General features: G+C 38.4%; 1 protein-coding gene across 5 annotated transcripts in view; it reads left to right on the forward strand.

Moving 5' to 3' along the window:
* Tasor2 (transcription activation suppressor family member 2) overlaps positions 1 to 21,289 on the forward strand; it is a 52,191-nt gene that overhangs the window by 15,982 nt on the left and 14,920 nt on the right. For all 5 annotated transcript variants that reach the window (XM_041630551.1, XM_041630550.1, XM_041630549.1 and 2 more), the window contains 4 exons: positions 3,448 to 4,164; positions 5,263 to 5,505; positions 7,978 to 8,851; positions 17,584 to 18,013. In XM_041630551.1, coding sequence (XP_041486485.1) covers positions 3,448 to 4,164; positions 5,263 to 5,505; positions 7,978 to 8,851; positions 17,584 to 18,013 — 2,264 coding nt within the window. The remainder of the gene's footprint in view (positions 1 to 3,447; positions 4,165 to 5,262; positions 5,506 to 7,977; positions 8,852 to 17,583; positions 18,014 to 21,289) is intronic.

Below are 21,289 nucleotides of genomic sequence, written 5' to 3' on the forward strand. Positions count from 1 at the left end.
AGAGAAGCGTCTGTTTGGGCTCATGGTTCCAGAGGACTAGGATCTGTGATGTTGGATCGGAGACAGCAGACTGGGGGCTGGAGCAGCAAGCTGAGAGAACTTGCTAGTAATGGCAAGAGGCTCTGAAACTTCAAAGCTTGCCCCATTGACATGCTTCTTTCAGGAAGGCCACACCTTCAAACCTCCCAAACAACTGCCATCCATTGGAGACCAACACTGAAACATCTGAGCCCATGGAGGACATTCTCATTCAGACTCTCACAAGTCAAGTCATATAGTACCTGACACAATATGTCACGTGTGTCATATTGCAGTTAAAACATTTCTGGGATGGGGGTGTAGCTCAGTTGGTAGAGTGTTAGTCTCATAGGCATAAAGCTCTGGATTTGATCTTCCAGAACTGCATCACCTGGGATTTTAGCTATTTGCCATCATACCTGGCTGTGCTCATCATACAAATATATTAATGCGCTTTATTTGGTTTTTGGTTCACAATGCTGGGGTTCTGAGCATGCAGTTTACCGCTGGGCTACATAATGTCTACCTTGGTTTTTTTTCTGTATCTTCAGAGCGTATGTGTGTCAGGCATCTAAAGAAATAAGTGTTTTAAAGAAATGTAACAGGGTAATCCTAGATTTAATATTTCTAAAATTATAAAATATAAAAATGTTCTTTAAAAATTATTAGACCAATGATGGTGGTGTAGGCCTTTAATCCCAGCTCTTGGGAGGCAGAGGCAGGGGATCTCTGTGCGTTCAAGGCCACCCTGGTCTACAGTGTGAGTTCCAAGATAGCCAGGACTCTGTCTCAGAAAAAATTAAAATAAAATGATTGTACTTTATGAGTATTTTGCCTACATGTATGTATGTGTAGCACATGTGTGCAGTGACCTTGAAGGCTAGAAGAGGGCATTGAGTCCCCAGAAACTGGAGTTTGGAGTAGTTTTGAGCCTCTGTGTTTACTTGAATTGAACTTAGGTCCTGTGGAAGAGTGACCACTGCTCTTAATTGATGAGCCATCTCTACAGCCCCTTAAAGTTGATTTTTAAGTATATATAAGGTAGTCAAAGAAGAAAGAGCACAGTACTTTTTGATATTTTGGAACAAATAAAACAACCAGTTATACAAACAGATTGACAAATGATATTCACATTTATTGTGTTATGTATTTTTTCTAAGTATAATTGATTTTTTGCAATCCTTAAAGTAAGTATTTTTATAACCGTTTTAAAGATGAAGAAACAGACAGATTTGCCCTAAATCAACCTGATTCCAGGGCTGCCTCTCAGCTACCATACTGTGTTACTTTTTTTCTGTTAAGGTTTTTTTTTAATTTGGAGCTGTAGAGATGGTTCTTTGGTTAAGAACACTTGCTGTTCTTTTAGAGGATCCAGGTTCGGTTCCCAGCACCTACCTTAGGTGATTCAACCTGCAGCTCTATCTTCAAGGGATTCAGTACCAGCATTTGCAGATACATGTGTAGTCACATACACAAAAAGTACAATAACCTTAAAAAATAAAAGATTTATGGTTAAATTCTTCACTTTTTGTCTCTCACTTCCCTTTTCCCCACTTCCTTTCCTTTCTCCTGGAGATTTGAATTCAAGGCATCATCATGCTTCTTGAACCCCATGCTACTGAGCCACATCCCAGCCCTCATTTTTCCTCTTTAATTATAAACCGCCAGTCTGATAACTCTTTCTTGAACCCAGGAAAAGCACAGGAATGCTGTGTGAATGAATAAAACAGTGTTGGATTACTTTTTTATATCGTCCTCATTGAGACAGTTCTTAGTCTTGTTCAGAGCTTTAGCTACTTTTCTTAAGTTGAAATTTTGCTTAGCCAACTTAATCTTCATGTTTTGTGGTAAGTCTACTACAAAGCGTATTAACTCTTACTTTTCTTTTTGAGACGGGGTTTCTCTGTGTACTAGCACTGGTTGTCCTGGAACTCACTTTGTAAACCAGTTTGGCCTTGAACTCACAGAGATTCTCCTGCCTCTGCTGGGATTGAAGACTGCATTACCACTTCCTGGCGACTTCTGTCTTTCTAAGTCAATTCTAGAAATAGTGAAGTTGCCTAGGGAATGTTCCTTTTTCATGAAACTGTCTTTAGTAATACATACATGTAGTAATAAGGGTGGCGGGGCTGTGTCCCCAGCACCCCGGCTGCCTGGCTAGCTTATGCCCAAAATAACAACACACAAACTGTATTCATTTATTCACTGCTTGGCCCATTTCTATCTAGCCTCTTCTAGGCTAATTCTCACATATTAATTTAGCCCATTTCTAATCATCTGTGTAGCGCCTCTAGGTGCGCTTTCCGGGAAGATTCTAGCCTATGTCCATTCTGGGTCGGAGCTTCATCGTGTGCGTCTGCCTGGGAGCTGGGAGCATGGCGTCTCTCTGAGGAGTCTGCTCCCAAGAGGAGAGCTGTGGAGTCTGAGCTCACTTCCTCTTCCTCCCAGCGTTCTGTTCTGTTTACTCCTCCCACCTATCTTCTAACCAATGAGGGCCAAGCAGTTTCTTTTTATTTAACCAATGACCTTCCTCCATCACATACAGATCTTTTCTATATTTTCTTTTTCTTCCTTTTGGTACTCTGAATAATGAGCTTTAAAGAAAGAAATTTTATTTTAATACTGAACTACATTTTTTTTTATTTGCCCTTTTTGCCTTTTCTAATATTTGCTACAGTGTTAGTGTATTTAACTAAGATGATTTTGGTATTTCATAATTCTACATTTTAATGTCATAATTCCTGTTTCGATTTAGTAGGCACTGGAGTTGTTTCTGTAGATTTATAGTACTGGTGACAGATATTTTTAGGATTTTGTTAAGTAGTTCATAGAAATCTGACATTCTCCTTTTTTCTCCTTTGTGAGGTTATTGATTTGCTTTAAAAATAAAAACAAAATTAATCGGAGAGTGGACCAGGAAGATGAGGTACAATACACATTAGACAGTACAGTTAATTTTTAAGATATGTGTAAAATATAATTTCATAGAGGACGCAAAATAGCAGCTTTTAGTTCAGTTACATTTGAGGTTTAAGGCCTCTGTTCTGTTTGTATTGTAGCTTCTTAGAAGAGTGGAGCTGGAAGCGGGCTGCTTGTCCTTAGGGTAGTAGTACTGCTGCTATAAGGTCCACTGGGCTGTCTCTAAACACCCTGTAGGTGAAGTGGAATTGGAGGCAGAGTTTTTACTCATTGTAACATGGTAGTCATATATCAAATCATTCTTTTTCAATGTATGTGTGTGTGAGAGATAGAAGTATATGGAGATACATATTTGTTAAATTTACTCATTAAACTTTTACTAGTTGCCACTTTGGTTTTTATTTGCAGTACTGTAGCATATTTAACCTGGTAATAATTTTGAAATCTAATATTTTTCCTGTTTGTCTGAAACAGTGTCAAATTTTTAATGTATGTGTATATGTGTTTTAGGGGCAAAGGACTTAAAAGTTGAAGATGACATCTCTCTGAAAGTGATACCTATTATACCCGCCCTTAGTTGTGCACTTCTAGAAGCAAAGAAATCACTTCCTGAAAAAGGAATCCCTCCAAACGTCTTAGTAAAACATAGTTTCCAAGACCTGTATAAGGTGGACAAAAGCCTATCATTGATGGCTCCTCAAGATGGAATGAGAGACACTGCGTTCATTAGGAAACTGTCCTATAGTTTTGACTTGGCATCCCCAGATGAAAAGTGCCCTTCAGAGTCTCTGATTCAGTTGAAGAGTTATTTTTCAGACCCTACTGGCTACACTCTGGATCTGTCTACTACTTTAGACTTTTTAGCAGAGCATCCTCAGTGTCCTCGTATTTCAGATGGGATTTGTGATGCTGGATTTTCTTTAGTTATGGCTTCAGATCCTGTATTTCTTGACTCAGAGGTGGAAGTAAGAAAAGAAACTGAAACAACAAAAAAATCTGGGAAAAGGCTTAGAGTGAAGAAGAGAGCTGTGGCTCCATTGACTCCACCTTCAAATCTGAGAGTTCAGCCAAAGAGAAAGGCCAGCACATCAGCTGTTACGCTTCCAAATAAACGAGTAAGCCTGGGCCGCCCCCTTTCCAAAAGAACTGCGCCCAGGGCAGACAGCGGATCATGCATCCCAACTCTTAAGTTAGTTAAAGGGCAGTTTCCTCAAAAGATAAAAAGAGGTAAGAATTATATATGTGATTATTATAGTTATGCTTCACCTCAAACCCTATTATTTGACTGGATTCATGTGACCTAGAGCTTAACAGTTTGTTAGAAAAACCATTTTTTTTTCTGAGTGATACGCACGTATATAAAAACTAAGACAGTGATTTAGGTAAGGTATATACTTTCTGGTCAAGTGGGAGGTCAAGGTCATGTTTGAGGAAGGATGCAAGACGGGGAAGAACAAATGGTTTTTTTCAAAAGCTTCGCTTTTAAGTAAATATGTTTCCCATCATTAAAAGAAAAGATTTGCAAACATTTCCCACGAAGAACCAGAAAGTATATACTTTCAGCTTTGAAAGCTATATGATCTCTGTCTTAATTTTCCAACTCTACCTATATAAAGTGACAGAGCCAGAGATGATTAATGTATGACTGAATAGAAGAAACATTGGTTATATAATGTGTTGACCCCTTTGCTTATGGGCTGACCTTATGTTCCAGGGCTGGATCTCTTGTTGACAACAGTTTTGTCCAAGGGGATGTCCACAGAGGACCTGTGGGCATGAGGCGATGGTACTTACAAACCTTCACAAAGGACATGATCTTTGATCTCTTGGCGATTTTCTTCTTGCTCGTGGCAGCTGTCACTTTTTGGGGATAAGGTCAATTCTAGCCACCAGGGCATGGCTGTAAGGGCGGTCTGAGGTGCCCTTATCTATATTCATCACAATGATGACTTTGTATCCAGAGTAGCATCCAGCCAGGACCAGCACCACGTTCCTGGGTTTCATGAACTTACCCATTTTGACAACAAGCAGCTGGTCTTGTTTTTTTGTTTTTAACTTGGAAATGTTGGTGTCTAAGAAGCATAAAATATGCTGATTACCAAGATCTGAATGTTAAGCTTGACCCTTGTAATTTAACCACTAGTTATTTTCCTGCATTTTGCTTTAATTTTGAAATCTTTTACTGATACCCAGAACTTTCTAATGTATTTCCTAATATTAGTTAGCTCCCACTCCCCTGAAATAAAATAAAGGACGGGTTATGCCACTAAATTTCTGGGTAACACACACATGTCCTTAAAACAGTCTTGTTTTTCTCTGCATAAGGTGCAGAAGTGCTGACTGCACAATTTGTACAGAAAACCAGACTGGATAGGAAAAAGCGTGAAGTTTCTGTCTCTAAAGATGCTCCAGTAGCTACAAATGCTAAAAGAGCAAAGAAACAAGAGAAATCTCCAGGTAGAGTTGTTTCCCAGCCTAAACCACCTGTGAAAAAGTGTACCCCAAAACAAAAGGTAAATGTAACAAGAGGTCGTCGGAATTCCAAAACCAGAAAGCAGCTGCATCCTGGTAAGAAACCCTATTCCTGTAACTATGAACACTAAAATAAATGTCTTAACAGATTATAAGAAAACATATTGCAATATGTAACAGCAATTGAAACATATCAATAACACTATAGCCTTTAGTTCAGACATGAATGAAAATGATATGATTTCTTCTTTCTTAAGTTTAGATAAGTTTTATGTGTAAAGTGTGTTACGTGCATTTATGTCTGTACGCCATGTGCATCCAGTGCTCATGGAGGCCAGAAGAAGGAGTCTGGTCCCCTGGAACTGGAGTTAGAAATGTATGGGAGCCTCATGTGGGTGCTAGGAACTGAACCCAGATCCTCTGCCAGAGCAATAGTGTTCTGGATCCCTGAGCCATACATAGCCCCTGGTTTCTTAATTGTGCTATATACTTCAAAGACAGAGAAGTAAAATAACTTAAATTGCTTCTTTTTAAACCTAATACATTATTTTAGATTATTGGCAGTTTTGAGCAAACTACATATGATTTTCTTTAAATAACTTAGAAAACCTGTAAGCTTCAAACAGTAGTTTCTACTTTAATTTTAAAGCCTGAACAAAGATTTTATTAGAGTTAAAGGATAAATAATCCTTTTTTATGATTAAATATTCTTGCAGGTAGTATCTGCTAGTGTTTGTCTGAACTGTAATCATTTAGAAAAGGCTGTAAACGTTTTTAAAAATAATTACAAGCAGTAACCAAAAGTGTGTTTGTTTTAAAGGGTGATGTAATTTTAAGATACCTTACTTTTGATAAAACTTATATACATAAACTAAAAGCTGTCTGTTATTAGTCTTATATTTCCACCTCTTGGACATTCATTCTTTTTTAAAAAATATTTATTTATTTATTATGTATACAATATTCTGTCTGCATGTATGTCTGCAGGCCAGAGGAGGGCACCAGACCTCATTACAGATGGTTGTGAGCCACCATGTGGTTGCCCGGAATTGAACTCAGGACCTTTGGAAGAGCAGGCAATGCTCTTAACCACTGAGTCATCTCTTCAGCCCCTTGGACATTAATTCTTGATCAGAATTATAAGTCACCTCAACCTTAACCTTAATACAACCGAACATACAACACTTTACCCTTAGGCCTATTTTTCTTCTTAATTTTAATCTTCTTTATATGATGTGTTTTTTCTTCCAAATGGAAAAGTCTTGATTGTTTTTAGATTTTATTTATCTACCACCCCCATTATTATATTTTAATTGAGAATCAGTAAGAACTCAGTAATTTTTTAATTAAATTATAATTAACACTACTTTTCTTGACAGTAGTCATTATCATAGTAGCCATAACTTACAAGTGGTACTCAATATAAGAAATAGATGAGCATATGTAAACTAATGTTAACAAAAGTAGAGAAAAATCAGTGTAACTTACAGGGCATCGAGTTATAAAATAAATTCAATGTTTCCAGTGTGTCTCAGGCCAACAAGAAAATTCTTTACTTTGGACCCTTTTCTATTTGGCTCTCTTTAGGTTTTGCTATGTTAAACAGCTAAGCTATGTTTCATTAATTTTTCCTTCCAGTACCCTTCTCATTCCAAATGATACATCATAGGCCAGAATTTCCCTCTCCTTAAATGTATTAGTGAGTTAAATTTATGAACTAGCCTTTTACAGGCAGGTTATTGATCCATTTCAGACATCCTGTGATTGATCCAGCATCCATCTGGCTCTTCTCTGTATCCATTTATCTGCAAAGGGAATTGTTATATAGTATAGTTGTGAATTTTATTTTTTATAATAACAGCATTTAAGAAAGATTAGTGAGAATGCCTTGCAAACCACCAAAAATTTAATTTTTCTGATAAGGGAAAATGGTTACATTCTATTATTACAGAAAGAAATTGCTAGGAGATTGCCTCTTTTGTGGGTCATAGTGCTTTTATTGCTAAAAGTAAAATTTTTAGTATAAAATTAATTAAATTTAAAATTAATTGATTATAGTTGAATATTCACCACTTTTATATAATGTTTTATATGCCGGGTGGTGGTGGCACACGTCTTTTAATCCCAGCATTTGGGAGGCAGAGGTAGGTAGATCTCTATGAGTTTAAGGCCAGCCTGGTCTACAAGAGCTAGTTCCAGGACAGCTAGAGCTGTTAAACAGAGAAACTCGGTCTCAAAAACAACAATATGATAATAATGATGATGATAATAATAATGTTTTATGCATATCATTATGAAGCAAAATATCTGTTTTGAATTTAATTGCTTCTTGGGAAATGGGTTTTTAGAAGTGTGTTAGCAAACAGCATAATACTTATTTCACATTTCTAAATTACATTTTAGCTAGAATGTAAGCATGCTAAAGGGAGAACTCTAGATTTTTGTTTTCCCTACCCTCTTTTCGTAAATCTTTTGTATTGACTGTTAGTTCAGTTAAGTATAGGAATGTGTAAGATATTCTAAGAAAAACAAATATTATATCTGTTCTTTTTGTTTTTTATTATGAAGCTGAAAAAGACATTACTTTACATCTTCAATCAGAAATTTCATCAAATGGCCAGAAAGATGGAATTAACCTAAGTACTGCTCAACAAGAAAGTATTGCAATGATTCCTAAAGGTTTTCCTGAAAACTCGGTTGTCAACTGTGACTCCCAGGCCTTAAATATGTTGGCTGATCTGGCATTAAGCTCTGCTGCTTCTTCCATACCACCTTGTGAGCTTAGGAACCTTCCCAGTGTCTCTGAATTGCCACAAAATAATGTTTTACTCTCTAAAGAAAATTCATTGCACAGTACCTCTGACCATGAATATCATAGGGGAGTTAAAAGTGAAAAAGGTGTTCTACTAACTAAATCATCTTCTGATGAGAAGCTTAATTCAGAGTCAGATTTACCTGTTAGCCAAGAAGAAAACTTGGTACCTTTTGCTCAGTTTCCTACTATTGCCCAATCAGTACCCCCTGAAGAAGGCCAAGAATCCTCAGATGCAAGTCAAAACTCTGTTGCTGTGGAACATTCCTATGCCTTGCTTCTTGCTGAGCAGTCAAAGAAACATCTGCATCAGAGAAAGTTACCAAGCCCTGCTTTTGCAAAGAATGGGGCAAAAGGCCCCGAAGCTGGAACTCCTATAGGAAAGGTCATGCCATTTCGGCATCTTCAGAACACCTCTCCTCTACAAAAGCTTTCTGAGGATTCATTGACTAAGCGCAAAAGTCTGTTCGTGTCTTCCAGTCTCAAAGATTTTTTTTGCTCTCATACGGTTCTTAGTTATAATGGCTCCTTTAAGATCACTTTCAAATGTGAAGGAGAATATGCATTCAGCTTAGATAGCAAATACACCAGCAACCCTCTGGAGAAAACTGTTGTGAGAGCATTACATGGGTAAGTAGAAAGGGTACAGCTGTTTGTCAAGATCTGTGTGGTAAGATGGAAGACTTGGGGAAGAAGAAAAAGTTATAAAGCCATAATATAATAATAATATAATATCAGGTAGGTTGAAAATGACAGATTTTGCCATTGTTGATGATCACATGGAGATTTATTGTAAAGATAAATGAGACTTATGAATGGATTTTCATTTGCTTGTTCATCAAATTGATGGGAGTGGCCAATGAGTGATTTTGTAAGTCTTCCTTAAGGATTGATAGAGCTGGGTGGTGGTGGTGCACACCTTTATTCCCAGCACTCAGGAGACAGAGACAGGTCTGTGAGTTTGAAGCCAGCCTAGTTCAGAGTTTCAGGACAGCCAGGGCTACAAAGAGAAACCCTGTCTCAAAAAAACAAAAGGGGCCTGGACAGATGGCTCAGTGGTTAAGAGCACCCACTGACTGCTCTTCCAGAGGACTTGGAGCAGAGCACCCACATGGCAGATAACAACTGTCTCTAACTTCAAGATTTTTTTTTCTTTCTTTCTTATTTATTTATTAAAGATTTCTGCCTCCTCCCCGCCACCGCCTCCCATTACCCTAGCCCTCCCCCAATAAAGTCCCCCTCCCTCATCAGCCCAAAGAGCAATCAGGGTTCCCTGCCCTGTGGGAAGTCCAAGGACCGCCCACCTCCATCCAGGTCTAGTAAGGTGAGCATCCAAACTGCCTAGGCTCCCATAAAGCCAGTACGTGCAGTAGGATCAAAAACCCATTGCCATTGTTTTTGAGTTTTCAGTAGTCCTCATTGTCTGCTATGTTCAGCAAGTCCGGTTTTATCCCATGCTTTTTCAGACCCGGGCCATCTGGCCTTGGTGAGTTCCCGATAGAACATCCCCATTGTCTCAGTGTGTGGGTGCACCGCTCGCGGTCCTGAGATCCTTGTTCTTGCTCTCTCTCCCATCTGCTCCTGATTTGGACCTTGAGATTTCAGTCCGGTGCTCCAATGTGGGTCTCTGTCTCTGTCTCCTTTCATCACCTGATGAAGGTTAATATTCAGGAGGATGCCTGTATGTTTTTCTTTGGGTTCACCTTCTTATTTAGCTTCTCTAGGATCATGAATTATAGGCTCAATGTCCTTTATTTATGGCTAGAAACCAAATATGAGTGAGTACATCCCATGTTCCTCTTTTTGGGTCTGGCTTATCTCACTCAGGATAGTGTATTCTATTTCCATCCATTTGTATGCAAAATTCAAGAAGTCATTGTTTTTTACTGCTGAGTAGTATTCTAATATGTATATATTCCATACTTTGTTCATCCATTCTTCCATTGAAGGGCATCTAGGTTGTTTCCAGGTTCTGGCTATTACAAACAATGCTGCTATGAACATAGTTGAGCATATACTTTTGTTGTATGGTAGGGCATCTCTTGGGTATATTCCCAAGAGTGGTATTGCTGGGTCCAGGGGTAGGTTGTTCCTGAATTTCCTGAGAAACCACCACACTGCTTTCCAAAGTGGTTGCACAAGTTTGCATTTCCACCAGCAATGGATGAGTGTACCCCTTTCTCTACAACCTCTCCAGCAAAGGCTATCATTGGTGTTTTTTATTTTAGCCATTCTGGCAGGTGTAAGATGGTATCTTAAAGTTGTCTTAATTTGCATTTCCCTGATGGCTAAGGAAGTTGAGCATGACCTTAAGTGTCTTTTGGCCATTTGAACTTCTTCTGTTGAGAATTTTCTGTTCAGCTCAGTGCCCCATTTTATAATTGGGTTGATTAGTTTTTTACAGTCTAGTTTCTTGAGTTCTTTATATACTTTGGAAATCAGACCTTTCTCAGTTGCAGGGTTGGTGACGATCTTCTCCCAGTCAGTGGGTTGCCTTTTTGTCTTAGTGACAGTGTCCTTTGCTTTACAGAAGCTTCTCAGTTTCAGTAGGTCCCATTTATTCAATGTTGCCCTTAATTACTGTGCTGCTGGGGTTATACGTAGGAAGCGGTCTCCTGTGCCCATATGTTGTAGAGTGCTTCCCACTTTCTCTTCTATCAGGTTCAATGTGTTCTGACTGATATTGAGGTCTTTAATCCATTTGGACTTGAGTTTTGTGCATGGTGATGAATATGGATCTATGTTCGTTCTTCTACAGCTTGACTTCCAGTTATGCCAGCACACTTTGTTGAAGATGCTCTCTTTTTTTCCATTGTATATTTTTAGCTCCTTTATCGAAAATCAGGTGTTCATAGGTTTGTGGGTTAAAGTCAGGGTCTTCTATTGGATTCCATTGGTCGATTTCTCTGTTTTTATGCCAATACCAAGCTGTTTTCAGTACTGTAGCTCTGTAATAGAGTTTGAAGTCAGGGATGGTGATGCCTCCAGACAATCGTTTATTGTATAGGATTGTTTTAGCTATCCTAGGTTTGTTGTTTTTCCATGTGAAGTTGATTATTGTCTTCTCCAGGTCTGTGAAGAATTTTGATGGGATTTTGATGGGGATTGCATTGAATCTATAGATTGCTTTTGGTAGAATTGCCATTTTTACTATGTTGATCCTCCCAATCCAAGAGCAAGGGAGATCCTTCCATTTTCTGGTGTCCTCTTCAATTTCTTTCTTCAAAGACTTAAAGTTCTTGTCAAATAGATCTTTCACTTCTTTGGTCAGAGTTACCCCAAGATATTTTATGCTATTTGTGGCTATCGTGAAAGGTGATGCCTCTCTGATTTCCCTCTCTGCCTCCTTATCCTTAGTGTATAGGAAGGCAACTGATTTTTTGGAGTTGATCTTATATCCTGCCACATTACCAAAGGTGTTTATCAGCTGTATGAGTTCTTTGGTAGAATTTTGGGGGTCGCTTATGTATACTATCATATCATCTGCAAATAACGAAAGCTTAAGTTCTTCCTTTCCAATACGAATCCCCTTGATCCCCTTATGTTTTCTTATTGCTATCGCTAGAACTTCAAGCACTATATTGAAGAGGTATGGAGAGAGTGGACATCCTTGTCGTGTTCCTGATTTTAGTAGGATGGCTTTGAGTTTTTCTCCATTTAATTGAATGTTAGCTGTCGGCTTGCTGTAAATAGATTTTATTATATTTAGGTATGACCCTTGTATCCCTAATCTCTCCAAGACCTTTATCATAAAGGGGTGTTGAATTTTGTCAAATGCTTTTTCAGCATCTAATGAAATGATCATATGGGTTTTTTCTTTGTTTATTTATATGGTGGATTACATTGATAGATTTGCATATGTTGAACCAGCCCTGCATCTCTGGGATGAAGCCTACTTGACCATAATGGATAATTTTTCTAATGTGTTCTTAGATTCAGTTTGCCAGTATTTTATTGAGAATTTTTGCGTCGATATTCATGAGTGATATAGGCCTGTAATTCTCTTTCTTGGTTGGGTCTTTGTGTGGTTTTGGTATCAGGGTAACTGTAGCTTCATAAAAGGAATTTGGCAATGACTCTTCTGTTTCTATATTGTGAAATACATTAAGGAGTATAGGTATTAGCTCTTCTTGGAAGTTTGGTAGAATTCTGCATTGAAACCATCTGGTCCTGGGCTTTTTTTGAAAGGGAGATTTTTGATAACAGTTTCTAATTTCTTGCGACTAACAGATCTATTTAGATCATTCACCTGGTCTTGGTTTAGCTTTGGTATATGGTACTTATCTAAAAAAAATGTCCATTTCTTTTGCATTTTCCAGTTTTGTGGCATACAGGCTTTTGTAGTAAGATCTAATGATTCTCTGAATTTCCTCTGTGTCTGTGGTTATGTCCCCCTTTACATTTCTGATCTTATTTATTTGCGTGTTAGTTTGGATAGGGGTTTGTCAATCTTGTTGATTTTCTCCAAGAACCAACTTTTTGTTTCATTGATTCTTTGGACTGTGTTCTGTGTTTCTATTTTGTTGATTTCCGCCCTCAGTTTGATTATTTCCAGTCTTCTACTCCTCCCTGGCGCATCTGCTGCTTTTTTTTTTCAAGAGCTCTCAGGTATGCTGTTAAGTCTCCAATGTATGCTTTCTCCGTTTTCTTTAAGTGGGCACTTAGTGCTATGAACTTTCCTCTTAGCACTGCTTTCATCGTGTCCCATAGGTTTGAGTATGTTGTCTCTTTATTTTCATTAAATTCAAGGAAGACTTTAATTTCTTAATTTCTTCCTTGACCCAGGTGTGGTTCAGTAGTTGACTGTTCAGTTTCCATGAGTTTGTCTGCTTTCTGGGGGTAGTATTGTTGTTGCCTTCTAACTTTAATCCGTGGTGATCTGATAAGACACAGGTGGACACTAATTTTTTTTGTATCTGTGGAGGGTTTTTTTTATTATTTATTTATTATGTATACAGTATTCTGCCTGCATGTATCTCTGCAGGCCAGAAGAGGGCATCAAGTCTCACTGCAGATGGATGTGAGCCACCATGTGGTTGCTGGTAATTGAACTCAGGACCTCTAGAAGAGCATCTATAGATGTCTGTTAAGTCCACTTGCTTCATTACCTCCAACAATTCTCTTAATTCTCTATTAGGTTTCTGTCTGATTGACCTGTCCATTGGCGAGAGAGGTGTGTTGAAGTCTCCTACTACTAGTGTGTGTGGTTTGATGTCTGCCTTGAGTTTTAGTAATATTTCTTTTACATAAGTGGGTGCTTTTATATTAGGGGCGTAAGTATTCAGGATTGAGACTTCATCCTGATGAATTGTTCCTGTTATGAGTATAAAGTGTCCATCTCGATCTCTTCTGATTGATTTTAGTTTGAAGTCAGTTTTATTAGAAATTAGTATGGCCACACCTGCTTTTTTCTTAGGACCATTTGCTTGAAAAACCTTTTCCCAGCCCTTTAATCTGAGTAGATGCCTGTCTTTGTGGTTGAGATGTGTTTCTTGCAAACAGCAGAATGTTGGATCTTGTTTTCGTATCCAATCTCTTAGCCTGTGCCTTTTTATAGGTGAATTGAGACCATTAATATTATGTGATATTAATGACCAGTGGTTGTTTACTCCGGTTATTCTTATTGTTTTTGGTAGTAGAGTTTGTGTGTCTCCCTTCTTTGAGATGTGCTGGTGAAGGGTCGCTAGATGCCTGAGTTATTGTAGGCAGTGTTGACAATGTTGGATTCCTTGGGTTGTGATTTTCCTTCTATTACTTTCTGTAGGGCTGGATTTGTGGCTACGTATTGTTTAAATTTGTTCTTATCCTGGAATGTCTTGTTTTCTCCATTGATAGTGAAGATAGTTTGGCTGGGTATAGTAGTTTGGGTTTGCATCCATGATCTCTTCGTTTCTGCAGTACCTCTATCCAGGACCTTCTGGCTTTCATGGTTTCCATGGAGAAGTCAGGTGTAAGTCTGATCGGTTTACCTTTATAAGTTACGTGCCCTTTTTCCTTTGCAGCTCTTAATATTCTTTCTTTATTCTGTATATTTTGTATTTTGATTATTATATGGCGGGATTTTTTTTGATCCAGTCTGTTTGGTGTTCTGTATGCTTCTTGAATATTTAAAGGAATATCTTTCTTTATGTTGGGAAAATTTTCTTCCATAATTTTGTTAAAAATATTTTCTGGGCCTTTGAGCTGTGACTCTTCTCCTTCTTCTATCCCTATTATTCTTAGATTTGGTCTTTTTATTGTGTCCTGTATTTCCTGAATGTTTTGTGATGAGAATTTCTTGGCTTTGCTGTTTTCTTTGATCAGTGCGTTTATTTTCTCTGTGGTGTCTTCAGAATCTGAGATTCTTCTATCTCTTGTAATCTATTGATTATGCTTGTTTCTGTAGGCTCTGCTCATTGACCTAGATTTTCCATATCCAGCTGGTCCTCAGTTTGTGTTTTCTTCCTTACTTCCATTTCAGTTTTCAATTCTTGAACTGTTTCCATTACCTGTTTGATCGTTTTTTCTTGGTTTCCCAGGGTATCATTTATGTATTTACTCATTTCTTCAAACTTTTTGTTATACTTCTCATCCCATTTTTTACATGTTGTTTAAGGGACTCTGTTGCTTTCATAAAGTCAATTTTTTTCCTCTTCTTCTGTGTTAGGGTGTTCAAGTCCTTCTGTTGTAAGATCATTGGGTTCTGGTGTTTTCATGTTGTTTTTCAGATTGTTGTGTGAATTCTTGCCTTGGCGCCTGCCCATCTCCACCTATTGATGCTATCTAATGGGTCTTTTAAAACAGGATCAGGTTTCCCTGCTGACCAGGGGCCCCACTTACAAATTGCCCTCGCTCCGTTTCCTGGCTCACCACTCAGAAGGGTCTTCAGGACCAGGCTCCCTGTTCGCCAGGGACCTCACCAACTAAAGGCCTACCACTCTGCAGGCCAGCCACCAAAACAGAGAAACTCCCGCTGCCCTCTGCCCCGAGCTCCCGACCCAGCGCCCAATAGGCTAAACTGGGTGATCCTTTGGCCCCGCGGATGGGAGGGGGAGTGAAGGAGGCCCCTGGGCGCAAGCTGGGATGGGTCAGGGAGAGAGAGGTCACAGCAGAGGAGGAGCAGCCCCAGCAGAGGGTACCAGCCCTCGCAAACTAATGGGGGGTCAAGCGGGTTGGGGAATGCCCCCGCTCCGTTTCCTGTGTCCCGCCGCGAGCCAAGAACACTCTCCCCACTCAGGAGGGTGTTCAGGGACAGGGACAGGCTCCCCATTCTCCCGTGGACCTCACCAATGAAAGGCCTACCACTCTGCAGGCCAGGCCCCAAAAAACCTACTTGATTTAATTGTAATGGGGCGATCTGCTCTCAGTGTGGGCTTCACTGTTTCATGCTTGGACTATCCCGCATCCGCCGCATCTGCGTGCCGGTCTGTCTGCCGCTTGTGCCTGTGCGCTGGTCTCTAACTTCAAGATTTGACACTCTCACACAGACATACATGCGGGCAAAGTATCAATGCAAATGAAATAAAAGTAAATTAGTAAAGAAAAAACAATAACAAAAAGGAATCCTGGCAATAACAACAGACTTATTAGCATTACAGGGTTTTGGAGCATAAACTAATGGCTTTCCTAGTTAAGCCTCTTGTGAACTGGAATAAGTATGTACTTCTAGGCAGTGATTCTCAAGTTTATTGTGTAAATACAGTTTACTTAGGAATCTCGTCGAGCTGCAGATTCTGGTATATTCTGGTGTCTACGTCTCTTAAAAAATCTCAGATGTCAGTGGCAGATTGCAGTCGTCTGGAGAGTATGGTTTTCAAGTACAAGTTTAACAGAAGCGACATTCTGAGGGTCGTTAATATATTATTTTTTTGCATAATGACTGACCCACTCTAATAAATGGTAGCCATTATTGTTTACAAGAAGAATTAACACCATGGAATGACATTCAAATATTTGTGGACCATTTCATATTTACTAAATGGCATTCGACATTACCAGATTTCTTCTTTGCATGGGTTCACATACATAGAGATAGTGTCCTAATTAGTCTGACTCCAGTATGACAACTGTAGCCTAACTCTAGTTTAGCCTGTGTCAACTGTCTGTCGTCTTTTTCCCTAAGGACAAGAACTGTTTTGTGTCTATCTAGAACTGTAATGTGAAAATAGTATAGTTTTTGCAATATTGCCAAGAATATTCTCTTTTTTTATTATTTTTCTATTTAATTTTTTAAAGATTTTTTTTGAGCTATATATTTTTTGCCTCTACCCTCCTTCCTTCTCCCCCCCCCCCCTACCCTCTCCCAAGGTCCTCCATGTTCCCAATTTACTCAGGAGATTTTTCTTTTTCTACTTCCCATGTAGATTATATCCATGTATGTCTCTCTTAGGGTCCTCTTTGTTGTCTAGTTTCTCTGGGGTTGTGAATTGTAGGCTGGTATTTTTTGTTTGTTTTGTTGTTTTTTCGGGGTTTTTTGTTGTTTTTGCTTTATTTCTAAAAGCCACTTATGAGTGAGTACATATGATATTTGTCTTTCTGAGTTACCTCACTCAATATAATGTTTTCTATATTCATCCATTTGCCCACAAATTTCAATATGTCATTATATTTTTTCTTCTGTGTAGTACTCTATTGTTTAAATGTACCACATTTATCCATTCTTCAGTCAAGGGGCATTAAGGTTGTTTCCAGGTTGTGGCTGTGGCAAACAATGCTGCTTTAAACATAGTTGAGCACATGTCCTTGTGGTACGATTGGTATATACCCAAAGTGGTTTTGCTGGGTCTTGAGGTAGGTTGTTTCCTAATTTTCTGAGAAATAGCCACACTGATAACCAAAGTGGCTGTATCAATTTGCACTCCCACCAGCAAGCCCAGAGAATATTCTAATCATCATACTTTTCCAACTATTAAAAGGGATAAAATGAAAGCTAATTACAAAGCTACTTTCAATATAGCCAGGACTGTTGCACAGAGAAATCCTGTCTCAAAAAAGAAAAAAAGAAAGAAAATTAAATTAATTAACAATCCCCAGCCAAACTAAAGTGATAAGAATTTGAGTAGTTGCAAGAACATTAATCTTAAAATAAAAAGACTGTCTCCAGAGTGAGTTTGTGTGGTATGAAAGACAAGTGCTGGGCCAGAAATCAGTAGACCCAGCTGCTCTTCATGTAAGTTTTGTGATTTGAAATAAGTCACTTAATGTTCTGATTGTTGGTTTACTTCTCTTTAAAACACTTTATAATTATTTGTTAAATTAACTCGTACTGTACCACATTTGTAATATTTATAAGTAAACACAATTTATTATTGATAGAACTTGTTTATGATAATTAAGTAAAAATAATATTTCAATTAATTTTTGTGTTCCCTTTAACATCATAGACCCTGGAACACTGATTGGCCTGAAAATATGGAAGATGTGAAGCTTTTACTTCATATGTGGGTAGCTCTGTTCTACAGCAAACAGAACAAAGTCATGGGGTCACCTCGAAAGGTGGTAGAACACAGAAACCCAGCAAAATACGTATGCATCAATAGGTCTATAGAATCTTTTGACCAAAGTGAAATTGAGGAGTTTCCCGGTGTGGAACAATATTCTGAAGACTCTCTGTTGGAGAACAAGGAAGCGTGTGAAGGTCATGCCACCAATACAACCTTTCCTGGACCTAACTGCATGCTTCCTTTCGTTAATCCACCAACCACCAGAGACTTGGAACTCTGTGTACAGAATGAACAAAAAGAAACATTTACAGGAGAGAGTCACCTGGATACTTCAGGAAGCCAGAATTTCATCCATTCTTGTAATAATGAGGTGAGGTACTATTATAAATGCTGGGTTGTTTTTCTTTTTTGTTTTTATTTTTTTGGTTTTTTTTTTTAAATAGTGCCTTTTCATTTTATTTGTGGACATATTCAAAAGAAAAAATGGCTCTTCCAGCTATGTAAAGGATTTTAATTTTCCAAACAAAATTTTCATAAAGTGTTCCTCTGTATTGTCCATAGGTAGGTTTGTCTACCATCTTCATTGAGCAAAATACAGGAATCAGTTATGTGGGACCCCAGCTTGATAGTTATTTCTTAATATTATAATTTGGGACAAAGTGTTTGCTCTGAACTTGTTTTAAAATAACTAGCTATAAGGACTAGGGAGATAGCTTCATGGGTAAATTGCTTGCTGTGCAACCATATGGACCTGAGTCCGAATCTGGAGCATCCGTGTATAAGGTAGGTATGGCGGTGCACATCTCTAACCTGGCACTAGGGGAATGGGCAGGGGTAGACACAGATTAATCCCTGGAGCTTGTTGACCCTAGCATATTCAGTGCACTCCAAGTCAATGAGAGAAAATACACGGTGAGTGATACCTGAAGAACAACAACCAAAGTCAAAGCACACACAAATAACTAAGGTCTGACTTACATATACACCACTGGAGCACACACAACTAACTGAGTATGGTTTACCTAGATACTAAGGATCTGTGAGTATCTATTTCTAAGTTTGGAAAGCATACTTTGTTTTACTCTTTTTCAGCCAGGCCAAGTAATCCATATTTTATATAGAATAAATGCTATAGTGGTAACAAAAACCTTCTAAAGCCCAGATTTAATCTAGAAACTTGTGATAAAATGTGAATATCATCTGGTACTTTTCCCTACATTGGGTAGACTGTGTTGCTGCACATGAGGTATGAATTAGGACGCTTAAAAGAAATCCCACACTAGATCAGAATTGGGAAATAGACGGTTATTTATTTAGGGGTAGACTCACAAATCAGAATCCTCTGCTGGAACGGAGATAAGAAACCGAATCCTGCAGCTGGAAAAGGGCTGGATGCATGCTCCACATCGGCATAAATAGTTTAAGGGGCCACACCCCAGTGGGCAGGTAACTACTGGCTTGTAGAACTTCCTACAGCAGAGGTCAGTGGGGACTTGCAGAGCCAAGAATGAGCCAAGGAAGATGAGTATCTTCAGGTGACCCATTATTAGCAAATTTAACATATCTATCATTAGCACTGTATACCAAAATAAGTTTTCCAAGTGCTTCCCTCATAACAACTCAGTTAATTCTGAAACAAAGCAAGCAAAGTAAGAACTGTTAGCTTACGAAACTATGATGAGGAAACTGAGACCAAGTCAGTTGTCTGAAGTCACAATGTAAATTGCAAAGCCAAGATTCATTTCCAAATAGTCTAGTTGTTTCTGCATCATATTCTGTGGATGTAGTTTTGTATGTACACAAATCCAGATGACTATTTTGTGCATAGTAATATTTTTTTCTAAAAATGAGGTTCAGAAATTTTCACCTATTCTCAAGGATATAAATAAAATTCAGTTAAGAGCAACTATACATTAGACTAAGAAAATACTTAGCAAGGCAGACTTCAGTTACTACCTAAGTCCATACTAGTTTCTTTCTCTCATTCATTCATTCATTCATTTTTTTCTTTTTTCTTTTCTTTTTTTCTTTTTCTTTTTCTGAAAGGAGGGTTTCTCTGTGTAGCCTTGGCTGTCCTGGAACTAGCTCTTGTAGACCAGGCTGGCCTCGAACTCACATAGGTCCACTTGCCTCTGCCTCCAAGTGTGCGATTAAAGGCATGTACCACCATACCCAGTGAGGATGGTTTCTAACAAACATGAAAGGGTATAAAGAAGGCGGAACCTGGCTTGGTAAAATGGCTCACCAGGTAAAAAGTCATGCAAGCCTAATGACCTAAGTTTGAGCCTGGAACTCTCAATGGAAGGAGAACCAGCTTGTAAAGTTATCTTCTGACCTCCATAGATGAGCTCTCTGCATGAGGGTGAACACACACATGGAATAGTAATAAATACTTTTTTTTATTTATTTAAAAAGAAAATGAAGGGTAAGCCAGGCATGGCACAAGCCTGTAATTCCTGCATTTGAGATGTGAAGACAATAGAATCAGGAGTTCAAGGCCAGCCTCAGCTACATAAGATCCTGTTTCAAAAGAGGGAGAGAGGACACTATACATATAAAAATTGAAGAATAAAAATAGTATATATTTTTTAAAGGTTAAGCATTGAGTAAAATTGTACTAAATGTTTATGTGAAACAAATTCAGAACCTATTCATATCGTTCATTAAATTTGCTAGTTGGAGAAAAAAATAATTACAATGAATGACTTTTTTTTAAAGATTTATTTATTTATTTTTATTATGTATACAACCTTCTGCTTCCATATATGCCTGTGTTCCAGAAGAGGGCGCCAGATCTCCTTACAGATGGTTGTGAGCCACCATGTGGTTGCTGGGAATTGAACTCAGGACCTCTGGAAGAGCAGCCTGTGCTCTTAACCACTGAGCCATCTCTCCAGCCCACAATGAATGACTTTTAATTGATCTTTATAGTATATGCTGGTTAAATATTTTTCATTCAAAAATTTTAGAACCAGAAATTGAGATATGGGAAAACTTTTGAATTTAGAATTTTGCTTCTGGAACATCACTGTCCCAAAACTCATTGAAGTAGTCTATTCAAAGCTTAAGTATCATGTCACCAAGTAAAGACTTTAGATATCAAAAAATGTGGGTTTCAGATTTTCAAATGTTCTAGCTTATGGTCCTAAGAGTATTTGAGGGTTGGGGGCAGGGGCTGGGGATTGAGTAGTGTGCCTGCACCTAAAAGCATGTGACTGCTATAACATCCCCTTGTTCCACAAGTGACACACGGAGTGTGAACGATATTTTACCACAAAAGACTAGAGGCCAATACCATGTTGCTTGTGGTCACAGGTGTATTTGACCAATTTTTAAATAGACAATTTTTAGAAATATCCCATTGTACCTTTAATTAAATATATATCTTAAGTATAAATATACCAAGATTGTCACAACTAGCATTTCACTAATCGCCATAGTGTGTTTTAGAATTTTGGTTGGATGTTTGCAGGCATGGTGTTACTAGGAAGACTGCAGGAAGATTCTCAGGTTTCTTCTCATCGAGACTTTTCTTTAGCCAGATGGTGGTGGCACACATCTTTAATCCCAGCACACAGGAGGCAGAGGCACATGGATTTCTGTTGAGTTCCAGGCCAGCCTAGTCTACAGAGAGGGTTTCAGGAGA

The sequence above is a fragment of the Microtus oregoni genome, unplaced genomic scaffold (genome assembly GCF_018167655.1).
Source record: "Microtus oregoni isolate MIOR12 unplaced genomic scaffold, Mior012 000035F_ref0000213, whole genome shotgun sequence".
In the NCBI taxonomy this organism is placed as follows: domain Eukaryota; kingdom Metazoa; phylum Chordata; class Mammalia; order Rodentia; family Cricetidae; genus Microtus; species Microtus oregoni.